This window comes from Protopterus annectens, chromosome 4.part0 (assembly GCF_019279795.1).
Source record: "Protopterus annectens isolate FY-2018-M chromosome 4.part0, PAN1.0, whole genome shotgun sequence".
NCBI classification, from domain to species: domain Eukaryota; kingdom Metazoa; phylum Chordata; order Ceratodontiformes; family Protopteridae; genus Protopterus; species Protopterus annectens.
This window is the reverse complement of record NC_056733.1, coordinates 47,194,869-47,213,379: the sequence shown is the minus strand read 5'-3', so window position 1 is coordinate 47,213,379 and position 18,511 is coordinate 47,194,869. Positions and strand designations below refer to the sequence as shown.

At 43.4% G+C, this 18,511-nt stretch overlaps 1 protein-coding gene across 1 annotated transcript in view; it reads left to right on the top strand.

The window, feature by feature from the left end:
- The window catches only part of RNF213 (ring finger protein 213), a gene marked incomplete in the record, with an annotated part of 2,890,576 nt that overhangs the window by 1,326,633 nt on the left and 1,545,432 nt on the right, over positions 1–18,511 (top strand). Inside the window, 1 exon segment of the mRNA XM_044069632.1 lies at positions 14,430–14,591. Within this exon segment, the coding sequence (XP_043925567.1) occupies positions 14,430–14,591 (162 nt within the window).

Genomic DNA, 18,511 nt, shown 5'->3' with positions numbered 1-18,511 from the left:
TGTTAGAAATGCTACATCTAAAGAAATCCCAATCCCTCCACACCACACACTCCAGAGACCTCAACCTCATTACCACAATCAACAGAACGTACTGGAGGGGACAGGTTCATAACCCCGAGACTGCCCATGCCATGGAATAGACTTCCCATACATGTCAAACAGAGCACCTCACTGGCCCTCTCCAAGAGAAATCTTAATGAGTGGATGGGAAATAGAAAATTCACCCCGGGGATCACTCCAGTGGCTCTACTCGACAATGGCACTGGGAGCTAAGGTCAGGTGGCATGATGCCAGGGTAATCCTATGGGCTAGGCTTGTAAAGGCTCCAGGGCCATTAGTCTAGTACACACCTCTGAAACCTATAAGAGTATTTGTTTCTGCTTTCGTGATGTTTTCCTTGGGTTATTTTTGTCCCTTCTCTGCTTGGGTCTAGACCTGCTATTAAAACAGTTGATCTTTTCTTTGAGACAAATGCTTTTCTGTTGTCTTCGTGGACATTTTTTTACTGTAGCATGGAGTAGAAAATTGTTATGTTGTCCTTATTGCCTTTGTCAACCTTTTTTGGTATTTCTCATTAAGGGTGGAATTCCTCACTGGGTTTGCAGATACTTTTTTGTTGTCAAACTGTGCTCTTTGTTGTGTCTTTATTTGCGCTGTATTATCTAGGTGTTGCAGTCTTTGGCTTATCTGTGAGGTACTTTTCTGTATTGTGATGGACATATGGGCATTAGCCCATTCCTTTTAGTTAGAGGTGGAGGGATTTCATCATTGCCACATGGGAAATGATTCCACCTCAAGGTAGGCATTCAGAGTCTCCCTCTCTTTCTTGATAGAGGGTCATAACACTGAATGATGTGACATTTGTTGAGAATTTAATTCCATTTCTCTTAGGCATATGAATGAGAGCCTTCAACACCATTTATTCAGACAAGCTTTATCTGCTGGCCAGTCGATTTCAGAGTCAACAGATAAAAGTTTGATATCGAAACCTTCTTAACGTGACACTTGTGTTTTTGTAGTCTCTCACACAGAACTTGGCCAAAGTTTTGAGGAAAAAAGACATATGATGTGTCAAGCCTCTTCTACAATGTCTGAGGCCAGCTGTTTGGCCATGAAGCCCACTTTCATGCAGGTGTATGTGTATGTTGAGGTGGTCGAGAATCATGCTTCTTACTTCTCCAGCCCTTTGGCTGCGTCTCAAAATATTTTTCCTAAGGCATCTTCTCCTAATTCAGTGTTTTGGGATCAGCAGTGTCATAGGTGGAGCTGATGAGGATGTTCTTTGTGAACCGCAACTGACGCTGAAATACTAAGCCTCTGGTATTCGGGCTGACTGAGGGCTACCCTCTTAGGGATAACCCAAATGTGATAACTGCAACAGTGGATACACTTGAACATCTACATTTATGGTAAGTGTACACAACTGTACTTTTTGAGGTATATGAATGAGTACAGAATCCTTGATACTGAGATATCCAACACCGAGATTTGCTTCCACTTCCTTGGTCATGTATTTAGACTGTAAGGACCTGGTGAAGGCAGCATTTGTAGCACAGCAGTAATTTGCCATTCTCTACACTATATTGAGATTTCAGTTTGCAAAAAGACATTCAGTGCATGACTTTCTCATCGACTGTTGGACTTTCATTTTTTTTTTCTTCATCAGTCTTTTCACTGATGAGTCTGGCTCCTATTGGATTTATCTTGGGTGCTCCCTTCTCATTGGTTATATCACCTTTGGTGTATGTTTTGACACTGATTGAGGCCGGATTAATAGTACCATCTGCACTGGCTTTGTAATTTACCTTGTCGAATCAGACACCTTTGGCCTCATCTGGGATGGTTACCTCCTCCCTCCTTCAGCATTGAGTTGTCAGCTTCAGTGCCATCCTTTTCATGGTGACTCATGGTGCCGCCTTATAAGTTTGTGGTAACTGGGATATTTGGTTCATCTGTGCTGATGTTGACATTATCTGTTGATGCTGGTGGTTTCCACTGCATCTTGGCCAAAATTGTAGCTTACACTGCAGTGACTTACTTTGGTTTACCAGTTTTGCTGAAGGCACCAAGGTGACTTTTCAGAATGTTTCTTTCCATGATGTTGAAAATTGTTGCTCGGGTTTAAGCACAAATAGAGAAAGATGGACCAGGTAGGGAAAAATGTGACTACAGTAGTTGTCAACATTTTTTCTGCAGTTTTCCTTCTGCTCAACAAAGTCCATGTCAGTTCTGACTTCACTGGAGACAGCATCAAAATAAATCTAGCTTTAAGTGACTGAATGAAGAATGAAAAGCTGGTACAGTGGTAACTGGAGGTTGAGTACTAATAAAAAAAAAATACAATAAATCCAGCGCCAAAAAAGTTTATTGCAACAAGCAAAGCTTTCGGGTAAACCACCCTTCTTCGTGCCAATACTTCACAAAATTGTATTGTTTTATAAGTGACTGAATAACCAACGTTCCTTCCAGAGAACCAACAGTAGCAATGGCTAGTGGACAGCAGAACTGATGATTTGTCTGACTGCTTCCCTCTGGGTGTGGTTGGCATGTTTGACTTATTTGTGTGACAGATCATCATTATTATTTATGGCCAGATGGATGGTGACCATTATATCCAAGTACTACAAGATTCCCTTTCTTTCAACCCCAGTGTTTCCCAATGAATGCCCCACCTCATCAGTGAACAGTGCCAAGACTAGAGGTTCTCCATATTTTAAGCTGTCCCACCAGACCAAGTCTGTATTTTATTCCAGATTCTCTTAAGTGCCAAAAAAAAGACAAATGAACTCTTCCCTGTTTTAGATTTAAGAGACTTGAATACATATATGCCCCAAAAAACAAAAAAACCTAGATGGTTTTGGTGTAAATAATCCGTCCTTGCCTAGCAGAGCTTTGATGTGCTTTTTAGACCTTCAGGACAATTACTGTTGTGTAAAAATTGACAGGTTGTCTAGAAGGTGACTGCACTTAGAGTTATAACCAGTCACTACTAGTTTAGATGCTTCTCTGTGGTGTCAGCACATAAATGTCTGCAGGGAGCCATAGTGTTTCTCTACCTGGAAATTTTTCATATTGGTACACCTTCTTAATACCAGATTATATTTGTGAAGGAAGCCTATGATTACTTTCTTCCATTCCCTTTGAATCACATTGACCAGGTCTCAGCTGCAGCTGTCTCAGTGTCTTAACATTTATTGATTGTCCTGTCATTTTAATTTCTCCAAGTCTTTTGGGTTTCTATTACCATGACAGGAATGCCCCCATTTGTAAGTCAAAGTATGATTTAAGTTAATAAAATTAGTATTGTTTCAATCTTTGATGTTAGCAGGAAGTGCTCTTTGCAACACCTGCAATATGTCCGGTATTGAGTCCTTCTGCAATTACACAAATCGGTAACGTATCTGAGCATGACTGTAAATTCTTCTTTATAAAAGACTCACTGCTCCTACTACTCTTGGAACTGTCGGTATCCTTCTTACACATTGCCCTCATTTCTGCCTGCAAGTCCTGGTATTTTATGACTTTGTCTATGACTTTGTCTCTCTCTGTATGTAAGACACTTGTCACTGGCTGTAGCAATTTCAATTATCAATGGTACCTTTGTCTTTTCATGGACTACTATAGCTGATTTTCTCGCATCTGCTTTTTGAACTGTTTGTAATGGGTGAGCCCATGTGATATAAACTTCATAATTTTCTATATTTCTTTGTGGCTAATGTTTTCATCTACTTCAGTATTATATTATAATGTTTGCATAATCCCCAATGAAACAGTCTTGCCACTTTATTATGCCTTTCAGTATACAGTCCTTCTGACATTAGTATATCACGAGTAACAAGATGTGCAACTGTTTCCAATTCTGTTTTACAAAACCTACATTTGTCTGTCTGTTCCACATGTTCAGTGGACTCTTTAAGCAAACAAGTATGTAGTTCACTATCTTGGGCCTACAATATTGACCTTTCATCTTTTGGTTTAAATTCACCTCTGCTTAACCATTCCTGCGTTCGATTCTGATCAGCGTGAGGTTGTTCCAAGAGTTTTCTGCACTTACAACTATATTTATGCATTTTTCTCATTTCTTGCCTTCTCATCTGGTCCTTATCCTTATATTCTTTCTTTTGTTTTTTGACACATTCAGTTACTACTAGATTTTTTATCTGTTTCTGGTTTGATTTCCATTCCTGCTTCACACTGATATGCTTCTGCTAAAATAAGCAGGGAAGTCATCTTAGACGTGTTCTCATGTTTTAAAACTTTCACTGTGTTTGGGTCTTGTGAGGTCAGCAGATATGTATGCAGTCCTACGACTGCAGATCTATACATGGAGTCAATTTTGAGGAGGCCCATACTTCCTTCAGAATGAAGAATATATAGTCTTGGTATATACTTGTTTTTCTAACCAGTCCAACACCTTTTGCGGCCAGTCATTCACTCCAAAACTGTAAGTTTGGATAAGAAGACCAAATTGGTTTACAGCTTGGACTTGGTTCCTGATGTCAACATTGTTTTCAGCATTCAATTTTTAGTCTTCTAAAGTATTCCTTACTAAGGTTTATTCACATTTGTTCATGTTTTATTTTTGAGCCTTCATCAACTCCAAAATGTTTATACACTCACTCTTGCTCAAGTTCTTTTATATCACATTCCTGTCCCAAGATGATGTATTTTGGTGGCACAGCTTACCTGCTTTAAAGGTTGCTTTTGCACATTTATCAAGACCAAATGACATTCTTATATATCATCTGAAAAAGTTTTGATCACTTGCACCTGTGCTTTCAGTTCCTCTTGTGATGAACTATACAATTTTAAATCATCCACAAAAAGAATACAAGTCTTTACACTTTGCTGTTTTCTGGGTACCAAACTATAGCCATGACCTAAACTATTAAGTAGACAGTTTAATGGGTTAATGGCAAAGCAAACGATAAGCAGTGACAGAGTCACCCTGGCATATCCCTCTTTGAATCTTTTATCCCTGGAATAATAATTTGTCCTTTACTATAGCTTAACTGCAAAGTGGTTTGCCACTGTGTTATGGTCGCTATAGTGTAATTAAACAATGTAGGGTGTATCTTGTACATTTTTTGAAGATACTTTATTGTTTGCAGTGTGGACGCTTTATTGCAGACTTAGATTCTTTTCCCTTTGTGATTTTTTTGGCCTAGTAACTGCTTGCCGTCAAGCCATCCCACCCAATTATACAGGGGGAGGCAGGATGTTGGTGAGCAAGAGCTATCCGAAAGGAGCCATCATTCAAGCAGCCTGGACAGTGGTTTGTGCCTTCACTGGCATCTTGGTGTCAAGGATCACATGCTGGGCAGACGTGTAATCTTGTTAACTTCAGAGACCCACACTTCCTTTCCCATGTGAATGCGTTGTTCCATACACTCTTGTTGAAGGCTACGACCAAGTGGTGGCTTGGTTAGCCTAGCATCTACACCGTGGTTGCTGCTCCCAGGGATTCTGAGAGTATGTTCAGCTCCACACCACTTTTCCACTGCCCTCAGGATGGGCTCCACCCTTCCTTCCCTAACAATTATTTTAGATGCCTGAGCTCATTACTTAAACTTTGGTCACCTCGGTCATAGTAAGAGCTTTACCCCTATACTATGTATGCCTTTGATATCAGAAGATTATATTTTTTGTCTCTCTTCCAAAGTCACAGGATTTCTGCACTGAAGGTACTAGGTCTGATGGCAGTGGCCATCTTAGTGATCCCTCTAGCCAAATTTCACATTAGCGTTCTCCAGTGGATCTCGCGGATCCAGTGGTGACAGGATGTGAACCCAGTGGGATCATAAGGTCCACTTCTCTTGTGCTTGTGTTCTGGATTTGGCATTGTGGGTGGACGCCTACATTTGCTTGCCTGGCAGCCCATTCTTCCTCCGCAGGTAACAGTGTTTCTGGAAGTGTCATCCTTGGGGTGGGGCTGCATTGCACTGGACTTGATGGTTGTGCATGTATCTGGATATCAGACAGTCTCTCACTTCTCATCAACATACTTAATCTGAGGTTAGTTCTCTTTTTCCCTTTAGGCCTTCCAAGACTGTCTACAGGGTCATCATAGTACAGATGGATAACATTGGTATATATGGGTATATATGATATATCTACAAACCTCTGGGTAACCTGACCTTTACTTCTTGAACTAGGAAACGATGTGAGAATGGGAATAGGCAATGTGCCGTAATGGGTTCCCAGTTGCAGTTGCCATGCCAGGGGAGCTTAGTTAATTAACACAGGTTGAATAGATGTCTTTTCATGCCTCCTTTGTGGTCCTTCAACTGCTTAATGGCAAGGAGACTCTTTGTAAGATGGGAAAAACCATGATCTGAAGTAGTTATTTCATTTGATCTGCAACCTGTGGGTGTCGGATCTGACCTCGGATCCGATCCGGCAGCTTTCCAAGCTCCAAGATCTGAGCTCCTAGCTCCTCCCCCCTACCCATGATACCCTAGTACCAACCACATTACCTCAGATCGTTTTTTTGCCGCGGCTAAAGAAACTTCCTTGTGAAGAGCTCCTGGCTGGGTGAGATCATTGCTGGTTTTTAAACCAATTTTTCTCTCAAAGTTTTCGTGTGTGTGTGTTAGTTTCCCTTTTCTGCTTCTTCTGCTAGTTTTTTGGGTCACTTTTGTTTAATTTATAACTAATTTATCTTCACTCCCCTCCCCCCCCTAGTGTTTGGGTGTGTGTGTGAAAGACGTCAGAAGGGCCTAAGGCCATTTTCTCTAAATGTACTGAGTGTGGCCACAAGCTTTCTCCAGCTGATGGCCACACTCAGTGCGTTTTGTGCCTGGGGGCAGCCCATTTGTCAGAGGCCTGCCAAATCTGTGTGGCCTTTAACCCCCGGGCACTCCGGGATAGGAAGAACAAGCTGATCCTGGCGGGAAAGCTCCCCCAGGAGTCGGCTTCTTCCTCTTCCGTTCGGGCTCCAGCTGCTTCAGCAGTTTCGGCGCCATCTATCCCCTTAGCTCTACCCGGGACTCAACCTCCCTCATCGGGTTTGAGCTCTGGGGAAACTAGTGCCTCTTCCCTCAGAGAGAAGAGGCACAAGGATAGGGATGGACATAAGTCCCATAAAAGGCAGGCCGAATCTCATCCTTCGGTTCCGCCAACAAAACTATTAAAATCTCCCTCGAGGATCTCCGGATCCCCCTCCTCTCGGCGCCATTCGCCCTGTTTTTCGCCGGAGGAGGAGGATAGTTCTCCCTCGAGATCTTCGAGGCGGCCCTCCCGGCCTGCCTCTACTATTTCATCTAGGTCGACCCGAAGCATCTCCGAAGCGGATATGGATAGGATGATGCGTCGGTTCTTACAGACCCAAATGCAGATGGGGATGCTCTTGCCTCCCCCCCTCTGGGGGGGAGTGCAGGCCCCATATTTGCCCCGATCACTCCTTCTCCAACTCGTTTTTGGGTCTCGGAGTCATCGGATCCAGGCCCTTTCGGACCCGGGGAATTGTCGGCGCCGATAGCGGTTGTCTCCTATGCCGACTATACCTTCGAGCTTGTCGGACCCGAGCTCTCGGGGCCGAGGGCTGAACGTCAGATCCGAGGGAGTTGCTGTGTCTTCGGCACTGTTGGCGTCGGAGCACACCTCTGCCTCGGCGCCGACTGCATCGGCTCCGACCCCGATCCCATCCTCGGATCCGAGGAGATTGTTCTCAGAGGCTGGTGAGAGTGGCTCTCCTTCGGCTTTTGAGGTTGTGGAGAGGGTACTGTCGAGGTCCTCCAGATCCCCGACCCGGTTTTCGGATCCACCCGTACCCCCACTGCATGAGGGTCTGTCTTCCATCATCTGTCCATCTGGACAGCCTGCCCAAGCCCTCCAGCTAGTTCCCGTGGAGGTACAACAACCCGTGGACGAGCCCTCTTCGGACAGTCCCACCGAGGAGGTCGCTCAAAAACATTGGTGCGAAAGGAGGCACCTGGACTCCCCCTAGTCCATTACCACAGACACGGACTTAGATGATACGGAGTGTTCCCCAAGGTCACCCCCTGAAGATGTCTCCTTTGGAGACATCATGGAAATTCTGCGTATTAGAGGGGAGGTGGTCAGCCCAAAAGCCTTCCCTTGATGAGTCCGTGTTCCTGGAGGCCTTTGAGGCAGGCCCATCTACCTCCTGGGTGTCCTCTCCGGCCGACCCCCTGGTGGACTTAATTACCACCAGGGCTTAGAAGGAGCCCGACACAGTGGAGCCAATTCCAAGGCGCCCCGATAAAGTCCTCAGCCCACCCACAGATAGACCGTCTTGGGCCAAAGTAACCCCCGTTGATGCTATGTTGGTGGCGGCGGCCACCAAGAAAGAACTTGCACAGGAGAGTTCTTCGGTTCACCCGCCGGATAAGGAATCTCGAGCGCTTGACCAGATTGGGAAGCGGATGTTTGCTTCAGCGACCTTTTCCATAAGGGCGCTGAACTATATGGCACATACTATTAGGCTACAGCGAGACTTGATTAAGGAATACGCTGCAGCCCCCCCAGAGTCCATGTCGGTCCCAGACAAAAAGGTTTTTGAGACTCGAATGGCCACTCTAAAATCCAACTCAAATGCTTCTATGCGGCTTCTCTCCCATGCAACGGAGGGAGCCGCTAGAGCTAGCGGAGTCGGGGTCGTCTTGCGACGTCTCTCCTGGCTCCGTCTGTGCGACTTCACGGACCCCTTCAAGGCGTCCTTCGCGAACGCCCCTTTTGACGGTTCTGCCTTGTTTGGCAAAACTGTTCGCGATACGCTGGTCCAAAGTGAAAAGGACGGGAAGACGCTGTCTGCCGTCGGAGTCCGCTTCTCTAATCCCCAAAGATCCTTCTCCAGGAATCAGAGGGGGCAAAAGAAGCTGTGGTTCCGTAAGTCTCAGCAATCCCATCCTGCTGCGGACCACTCGTCCTCCAGAGACAGAGGAGGACAAGGTGGATGCCGGCCCAGAGGCAGAGGGGGGCCACGTAATTTCGGGTCTAGAGAATCTTTCTCAGACAGACCCGTGCAACAGCCTTGAGGGCTTGCTCGACTGTCCCTCTCTGGAGGCAGTCGGGGGGCGATTGTCGGAGCACCTGTCAAACTGGGAGTCCCTTACAACAGATCGATGGGTGCTCCAGATCATATCCAGAGGTTACTCTATTCCATTCATAAACCTTCCCCCCAAATCCAAACGCCTCCCCGATGTCCCACCCGTTCAGAGGGAGGCAGCGGCTTTGGAAATTTCAAAGCTGCTAAGAAAAAGAGCCATCCAGCCCGTCCCCCCAGACCAGTCTGGATTGGGTTATTACTCCAGGTTCTTTTTGGTGCCAAAGAAAACGGGGGACCTCAGACCCATATTAGACCTTTCCGCCCTGAACCTGTTCATACCCAAAGAAAAGTTCCGGATGGTCACTCTCCAATCTATTCTCCCCCTGCTGCAGGAGAACGACTGGATGTGCTCGCTAGACCTCAAGGATGCGTATTACCACATATTAATGGACAAATGATCCAGGAGGTTTCTCCACTTCCGGCTCAGAGCCATTCATTATCAATTCAGGGTTCTTCCATTCGGCCTCACCTCAGCCCCCAGAGTGTTCACCAAGGTCATGGCAGTGGTTGCAGCCCACCTGAGACTCCAGGGCATTCAGGTCTTCCCTTACCTAGACGACTGGCTTCTCACCATGACCAACAAGCATCAGCTCTGTGTGGCGAGAGATTATGCTCTGTCTCTGGCCCACAACCTAGGCATCTCAGTAAACGAGCAGAAATCATGCCTGTGCCCCACTCAAGCCCTAGAATTCATAGGGGCCAGGTTAGATACACAAATCTCCAAGGTTGTTCTAACGTCAGTCAGGCTGAACAGCTTGTCATTCCAAGTGTTAGCCCTTCTTCGGAGCCCTGATCCTCCAGCGGAATTAGTCCTGAGGGCACTGGGGTCTATGTCAGCAGCGATCGGTCTCTCTCTTCATGCTCGTCTGCGAATGCACATATTACAATGAACCCTTCAAGTCCAATGGTCCCTGTCGATCCACCCATTATGCATGCCAATCCCCCTGAGCAGGGTGTGCAGGGACTCCCTTCTGTGGTGGTTACAGGCGCAGGAACTCAGAGAAGGGAGACCCTTTGTAATTCCTCCAGCCAAAGCCACGTTGACCACGGACGCTTCCTGCCTCGGGTGGGGGGGGCATTGTTCAGGCAGAAACGTTCAAGGCACGTGGACTCCCCTAGAGACCGCATTACATATCAACGTCCTGGAGATGAGGGCGGTGCTTTTAGCGTTGCAAGCTCTCCACGACCTTTTTCCCATAGGGACTATTGCAATCCAGATGGACAACATGTCAGTAGTCTGGTATATAAACAAACAAGGAGGGACCAGATCTTATCCCCTGTGTCGAGAAGCCATGAGAGTGTGGGAATGGGCGATTTCCACCAACCGCTTTCTGGTAGCAACGCACATTCCGGGGCGGTCCAACATATTAGCGGACAAGCTAAGTCGAGTGTTCCTCACTCCATACGAGTGGTCTCTGAATCCATCTGTTGCGAAGCAGATCTTCCACAAATGGGTTCAGCCTCGCTGCGACCTTTTCGCTTCTCCTTTAAACACAAAATGCAGCGACTACTTTGCGATATTTCCCCCCAGAGGGGAGACCCCCAGAGACGCTCTAGTCCATGCTTGGCCTCCCAGACTCCTTTATGCTTATCCCCCCCTCCCACTTATGTTGAAATTCATCCAGAAAGCCTGTCGGTTGGGGAGCAAAGTTATCCTCCTAGCCCCCTTCTGGCCTCGACAGATCTGGTTCCCCTTTCTGCGGTCTCACTGTGTGGCTCCCCCATGGATTCTGGATCCCAGTCCAGACCTAATCTCGCACCCAGCGAGATGCCATACCCCAAACCTGGTCAATCTCAAACTTGCTGCTTGGCTGATCCAGTTCCATTAATGGCTAGGACTCCCGGTATCTCATCCCCCGTTAAGGCCATTCTGGTGGCGGCTCATAAACCATCTACCAGGAAACTTGACAACAGTAAATGGAAACGTTTTTCCATCTGGGCCAAAGATAAAGAATTGGACCCTTTTACTGTCCCTATTCCGACTATTCTGGACTTCCTTTCTCTGCTTTTTAGACAGGGAGCAAGTGCCTCCACAGTCAAGGTGCAGTTGGCGGCCATCTCCCATTTTCATGTGGGGGACGGCATAGGATCCTTAACATCTACTAAGTTGTGCAAAACCTTCTTAAGAGGCATTTTTCTTTTGAAACCACCTGTCAAGACTGTGGTTCCCCCGTGGGATCTCACTCTGATCTTACAAGCCTTAACGAGACCACTTTTGAGCCGACGGCCTCGGTTCCGTTAAAGTTCTTGTCTTGGAAAACTGCTTTCTTAGTGGCTATTACTTCGGCCAAGAGAGTTTCAGAATTACAAGCTCTGTGTATTAAACCTCCGTACCTTATTTTTCACAAAGATAGAGTGTCCCTCAGGACTAACCCGTCTTTCTTGCCTAAGGTGGCTACAGAATCAAACATTAATCAATCAATAAATCTTCCTGTATTTTTCCCAAATTTTCACAACAAAGGAGAATATACGTTGCACAAATTGGATGTACACAGACAACTGCGTTTTTATTTGCACAGGACTAAAGAGTTTCGCAAGTCGGACCAGTTGTTTGTTTCTTATGCAAAATCAGCCATGGGCAAGGCAATTGCTAAAGTGACTGTAGCAAATTGGATCTGTCAGTGCATTATGCTGGGATACACCTCATCTGGGAAGCCAGCTCCGGTTGGCGTCTGTGCTCATTCCACAAGATCTGTAGCTACCTCAACAGCCTTTTGGTCTAGGGTTCCAGTAGACAATATTTGTTCAGCAGCTACCTGGTCCTCATCTCATACCTTCATTTCTCATTACAAACTGGATATTATTTCCAGAAGTAGGGCTTCTTTTGGCTCCGCGGTGCTTTGGAATATCCTTCCGTAAGGACCACCCAGGTTCTGTAGGTTAGCTGGGGACTATGTCCCACAGGTTGCAGATCAAATGAAGTAACTACTTCAGATATAGAAGTTATGTACTCACCATAACGTTCCATCTGAGTAGATACTTCTGCAACCGACCCACCCTGCCATCCCCCGAACCTCGGGAAAAGTCTCTGATCATTTGGAGTTGGTTTCTGTCTCGAGTTGATGAGGCAAAAAAAACGATCTGAGGTAATGTGGTTGGTACTAGGGGATCATGGGTAGGGGGGAGGAGCTTGGATCTTGGAGCTTGGAAAGCTGCCGGATCAGATCCGAGGTCGGATCCAACACCCACATGTTGCAGACAAATGAAGTATCTACTCAGATGGAACGTTATGGTGAGTACATAACTTCTATTTATAACTTGTTTGTCCCCAACCAACTCCATGTGCCAGGACTTCTTTTTCCTCCTCCTGTCATTGGGGAAGGCCCTAGTAGAACCCCTTTACTCTTTTTAACCCCATTTCCTCAGGTGATGGAGGAAATCAAAAAGGCAAGTGTCAGTAAAATAGAAGTCATCCTCAAAGGTTTGTTCTGGCCCTTGTACATCTGTTTCCCTTTTTTTGACTCATCTTTTGGAGAAACCTATTTTCTTGAGGCAGTGCAGAATTTGCCATGTTATCTGTTGGGCATGCTCGCCCAAAACATTCACTCCCTGGATGTGGCAACCTTATTTTTCTCCAGTTCTGCTAGTTGTGAATAATCCTGTTTTTTTCTCAACATCGAGTACTAGAAAAACATGCAGTGACAATATTAATGCATTTTTTTGTTTGGGCTGACCATGCTAATATATTAGACCCCTCTTTTGCTTCTTTCCCAGACAGTTTTGACTGCCTTACTGTAATTTGTTGCTCTATTTGGCTGGTATTTCCAATTTCCACCAGGGTAAGGATGATAGTTTCCAGGCTTTTGGAAAGTGTCAAAAGTCTCTTCTTTTCTGTAAGGTACCCTTCCGTTACATAGCCCTGTGCTTCCTTGAGACCTGTGCCTCATTTTGTAGAAAGTCTCCGTATGAACAAGCAACTACATATGAACTTAAGTATCTCTCTCAAAAACTCTCTTCTTAGTTGTCATTATAGCTGCAAGGAGAGTTTCAAAGTTACCTGCTTTGCTTGTGAATCCTTTATATTTAATCTTTCATAAGGATCACATTTCTCTTAAGACTAAGCTTTCCGTTATATTCAGTGTTAACTGAGGCTAATTTGACCAGGCTAGTTACCTGTTTTTTTTTTTTTTTTGTGAGCAGATGTTCTTATGGGACTGCTTAAGACTTTCATGGGCAGTTACAGTATGATTACAGCACCAAGTCCTGGAAAAAGCATGTGCAACTATTTTTTTGTTATCTTAAATTCCTATGTCAGAAAGTCTTTTTTGGAGATTACCCTTAAAACTCTGATTGCTCATTGCATTAATTGTTAAATTTTGTATGACAAACCTTTGCCAGAAAATCCCAGAGTATGTTCAAGAACCATGCCCATGTCAGTGAGTTTACTTCGGAATGCTACTCTGTGTGACATTTGTGTGTCTACTGCCTAGTTATTCTTTCATACATTTTTGAAGTATTATAAGCTGGGCCTTTTTTCTAGAGATAGATTTTGTTTTATGGCCATTGTATCCAGACCTAGGAACCACCCCTTTAGAAGAGCTTGGGACTCTCTTATATAGGTTGTAAAGGGTGAATGCATTCCTGTCAGATACAAACACAGAAAATATGGAATTACAATAATAATAGGATCTGTAAAATTAGATCCATCCCTTGTAACAACCCTCCCCACCTCAATAAGTTGCTGTTGGCATCTTTGGTTTACCTTTTTTCTATACCCCAATATGGATATCTCATATCTGGAGAAGGGGAAGCTGGTGTGGTGGATTGTATGAATAAGAAAGATATTCTTGGCAGCCTGGAGAAGTTTGTAGTGCTGAGTAATTCTAATGCTGGCATTAGTTCTACAGGTCCCAGAAGATGGGCCATCCCCCTTTACAGTTCTGTCATTATGATAGTGCAAACTTACATGAAACTTTTGTTCATTGAAATGTTTTGTAAAGTCGCCTATCAAGTTTTATTTAAGTATGATTTAATGTTGCTTAGAAAGATTAATGGATTATATCCCTGGAGAAAATTGTTCTTTTCATTCATGAAACTTTTTTGCTAAACTTAACTGCAGCGTATTAGAGCAAGATACAAACATCAACATTCAGGCAATAGTTATAAACATCTGTTTTAGTTAACATTTTATTTAATTTATGTTTACTACTGTGTAACCTATATGAAGGTTTAAGCATCTAAATATTCTATTTAAATAGGATGGTCTTTTTATTTATTTTTTACTGTCGTGATTTTTACAGTTGTAACTAGCATATATATATATATCAGAAGAGGCCTTGCTGAAACAGAAATGCATTACTTGTTTTGAATTAATGGTAAAAATCTCAAGTTTACATTACTTGGCTTTATTATACTGCAGCCCTCCCTTGAATCAGTGTTAACACTGAAGTTACCGGAGATCCACGACGACAGTGAGGAGATTCGGCAGTATACTTTGGAGGATCTGCGAGAGTTACAGAGCAAGTTGATGTTGATGTCAGGAAAAGGAGAAGGACAAAATGAAGTTGATCAGTTTTCAGAGGTAAACCTTCAAAAATTTAGTTTCAACAATATAATCATAGAAATTATGGAAAACCTACTGTAATTTTAGTAAAATGTGCAGACCTGTAGTTTGTCATATAAATGTTGAAAACAATGTAAAAATGTCATACCTGAATTACCATCCCACCCAAGTGCTGCAGCAAGCCATATGTAGTTGCCTTTTCTTTCAACATCCTTTCCTTTACCTGTCATAGTAACCTTTAAACCGCTTGCATCCATTTCTGTGCTAATTCTTGAGTTGTGTCATTGAATTTCAAGACTCAGTTTTCCTTTGCCACCTGTACTCTCCTCTTTACCCTCCCGTTCTCTTCTAACTCTTTGCTGTTGACCTTCCTACTTTTTATATGGTTCATCTATATTGTAGCTCCATATATGCATTCCAAGAATGCTGAGCCCTTCTTCTTGCTTCATATTCTGTTTTCACTTGATATCTTTAAAACTCCCTGCATACTCTTATTTAAAAAAAAAAAAAAAACGAAACATCTTTATTAAATTGTAATATCCAAGAAATGCACTTCCTGAGCAAGGAGTCATAAGGAGTAAAAATCAAAAACTTCAAAATAGTAACAACTTCTCTAATAAGACCCAACGACTAGTATATATAAAAACAAAGTTTAAAACAGAGTAAGCGCTTTCACTTTCACTACAAACCATCACAAATACAGACTTCATATATACAAACAGTGAATCAATCAAAAAACACCATAATTAATTAATCAGACAGAGCTACAATAATTTTAATTAAGCCCTCTCAATTCAGCCCTAAAATAAAGACACTATAACCCACTTCTTATCCTTAAACTTGATCAAATACATCTCCGGTACGGCGCTACTAAAACTGCATTAGCTAGACGGTTAAATAAACATAATTTCAAAAATTTTGCAGAATTGAAAACTGTATCACAAGTGCATTGTGACTAAACATATACCTATATGTGATACAGAGCAATATATAAGCAAATAGAGCCCATTTTTGCCATGATCACGTGACTATACTGCATGTCAAAATTCATAATGTAAACAATGGAAAACTTCTCTCTCTATACAGTCAACAAATATGTATATAAAAGAGATTAAATAAAACATAGAATGGAAGTTACAAAACTGCCTGCTGTATACAGAATAAGTATTACTAACTGAAAGCTTTAGGGTTGGTAAATAGATATATATATATATATATATATATATATCCTGTACATATATAACTCATTCCGTAACAAACATATAATTTCTGTTGCATTTTAAGCATCTTGAATCTAAATGCATCAATATGCTCACAACTGCGATAAAAATACATCTGTAGTAGCAGATAGATTGAGACATTTTGCATTTATGTTAGTAAAAATAACCCTAACACTCTGTACTACGATTCTATCTAAAGGCGATCACATGACCAAAATCCCATTAAACCACATCTGTAGTGCAAAGGAAACAAAACATTACAACAACTGCATAAAGATGTAAAAAGCATCTCCTTGCCAAGAAAAACAGCATAAAAAATCAAATCCTAAATAAGACATAAACGATCTATCCAGACTAGCCATATGTAACTATGTGCAGTGTTTTAGTTACCTGCACCTTAGAGGTAGTTCATTGGAATTGGATCATGTGGCCTGTTTGAGATAGCGTCATAGGATGTATTGCCTGCGTTGGTTACCACCTTATTATTGATGTGCTTCAATTTACTGGTATGGATGTTACACATTCATTGTTGTGTAAGTATATTGATGAACCTAGTTTGAAGTTGTTATAACGTAATTGAGATCTTGTGTTCTGTTTATCGAATGAGCTTGATTTGCACAGATCATTTATTTTATATTGATTTGTGAGTATTTTATTAACAGCAATAGAGTGCATTCAGTAGATTGAGTGGGTTTCCCATAGTAAAGAGGGATCTGATACTGTGTTGCGCTATGACATTTTTGCTCCCCTCTATGTATTATTCTCACAATTCACATTTTCCCATTTAATTTACTCCTACCCTTTTCTAAAAATTCCATTTCCAGTTGATGTTCTTCGTGTTTCACTGTTGCAGTCATTACATTTGGGTAATATGCTGGCAGGTTGCCCTCAGTCGGCCTGAATAACAAAGTCTTGGGTCCTGCGTCGGTTTCTGTCTCCTCTTCCATTACGTCAGGTCGTCAGGGGTATAAAACATGCAGCTGATGCCATTTTATTCAGTCTTTCTTGCCACGCGGTGCCTGAAGTGGAAGCAATTCGCAAGTGCCGGTCATCCGACTCCTGAAATTTTCGCATTCGAGTTTCAGAACCGAAGTACTCCGTTGGGGAAACTTTTTCTTGCTCCTTACCGATGTCAGTAAAAGTGAATAATTACATTACTTGTGGGAAGCAAATACCTCATAAGGATTTTCATTTGTACTGTATTCCTTGCCTAGGCCCAAATCATAACGTGCCTTGCTGTCGGTTTTGTGCTAGATTTAACCAACACACTATTATGCGTCGGTATATTTATTACCCTGAAATGTCATTGGTTAGCAATCCCGACTACCGGAGTTCATAAAAAAACGCAAAGAAAAAGACAGAGACAGACCGTCGAGGTCTGAAACCGACGATGAAGCTTCTCCTAAGCCAGTCGCCGGTTCATCGGTACTCAGTGAGGCGCTTTCGCAGGCCCTGATACCCGCTACTTTTGAGTCGCAGGCCTCTACCGAGACCCAAGCAGAGTCCGGTATGCCACGAGATTCTCAGAGTATTGAACCCGCGGATGTCTCTCCCTTGGATGGGTCCAGAGTTGCTGAGCAGGCACCGGCTTCTGAGGGTGTTTTCAGGCCTCAACATTTTTACATAAAACTGACGCCAACTTCAAAAACAAGATCAAAAACTGTGTCCAAGTCTAAAAAACCGACACATGAGCCACGTGCTCAGGGCCCCTATGCCTAAAAAACAGATGATCAAAATGGCTGAGGACTTAATTACCTTGAGCAGGGGTCCCCCCCTGCTAAGAGGCCTAGGCAAGATCAGGTTTCCATTTCTTCTGATTCCTCTTCTGATCAGGAATTTTCTATTCCTCCCTATGAGGATTCAGATGCAGAAGAATCCATCACATCTGCATCTCCTCCTGAGGATTATTCTTTTGGAGAAACCTTGCATACTTTAAGGGAACATTTTCATTGGGAGAGTCAGGATTTCTCTGAATCAAAAAAGAGGCTTAGGGATTTCCTTCTCCTTCCTCAGCATAGGCCTTTGGCTATACCTCCTGTATGAGACATTATTGATGATGTGTTTTCGGAATCAAGCATGGCTCCTGATTCCCTACCTCCGGCTCCTAGTAAACCAGACAGATACTACAGGGTTCCTGACTCCCACAAATTTCTATTCAAAAATCCTGCTGCTGATCCTGAGACTATATCACAGGGTCCCAAAGGTGTAAAGGCCTCTACAGCCAAAAATCCTACCCCCACTGATAGAGATTCCAGGGCGCTGGACAGATGGGGAAAGAAGGTATATATGTCTGCAACCTTGGCAATTAGGGCCTTAAACTGCCAGTTTCATATGCTTAAATATCAACAGCATGTTATGGGCTTATTGAAACAGAAAATGATTGATTTCTGATTGTGTGGAAAATAAAGAATTACAGAAATTACTTGGCACGTAAAAAATCTACTGCCAATCATTAGCGGACCGGAGTTCCACTGTGGCGACCCCTAACCGGGAAAAGCCGAAAGACACAACATTGCATGCAGCAGAACAGGTTGGAAAGCATACTTTGCAATGTGGTTTTGATTCCTTGGAGACCTCTTGCAGATCCGCAGTTACTGGATCTGTAATTAGAAGGCATGCCTGGCTCACGGAGCAAAATTTGCCTGATCATGTTAAAGCTAAATTGTTGGATGCCCCTTTACAGCATGATACTCTGGTAGTAAGGCAGAAGAGGTTTTA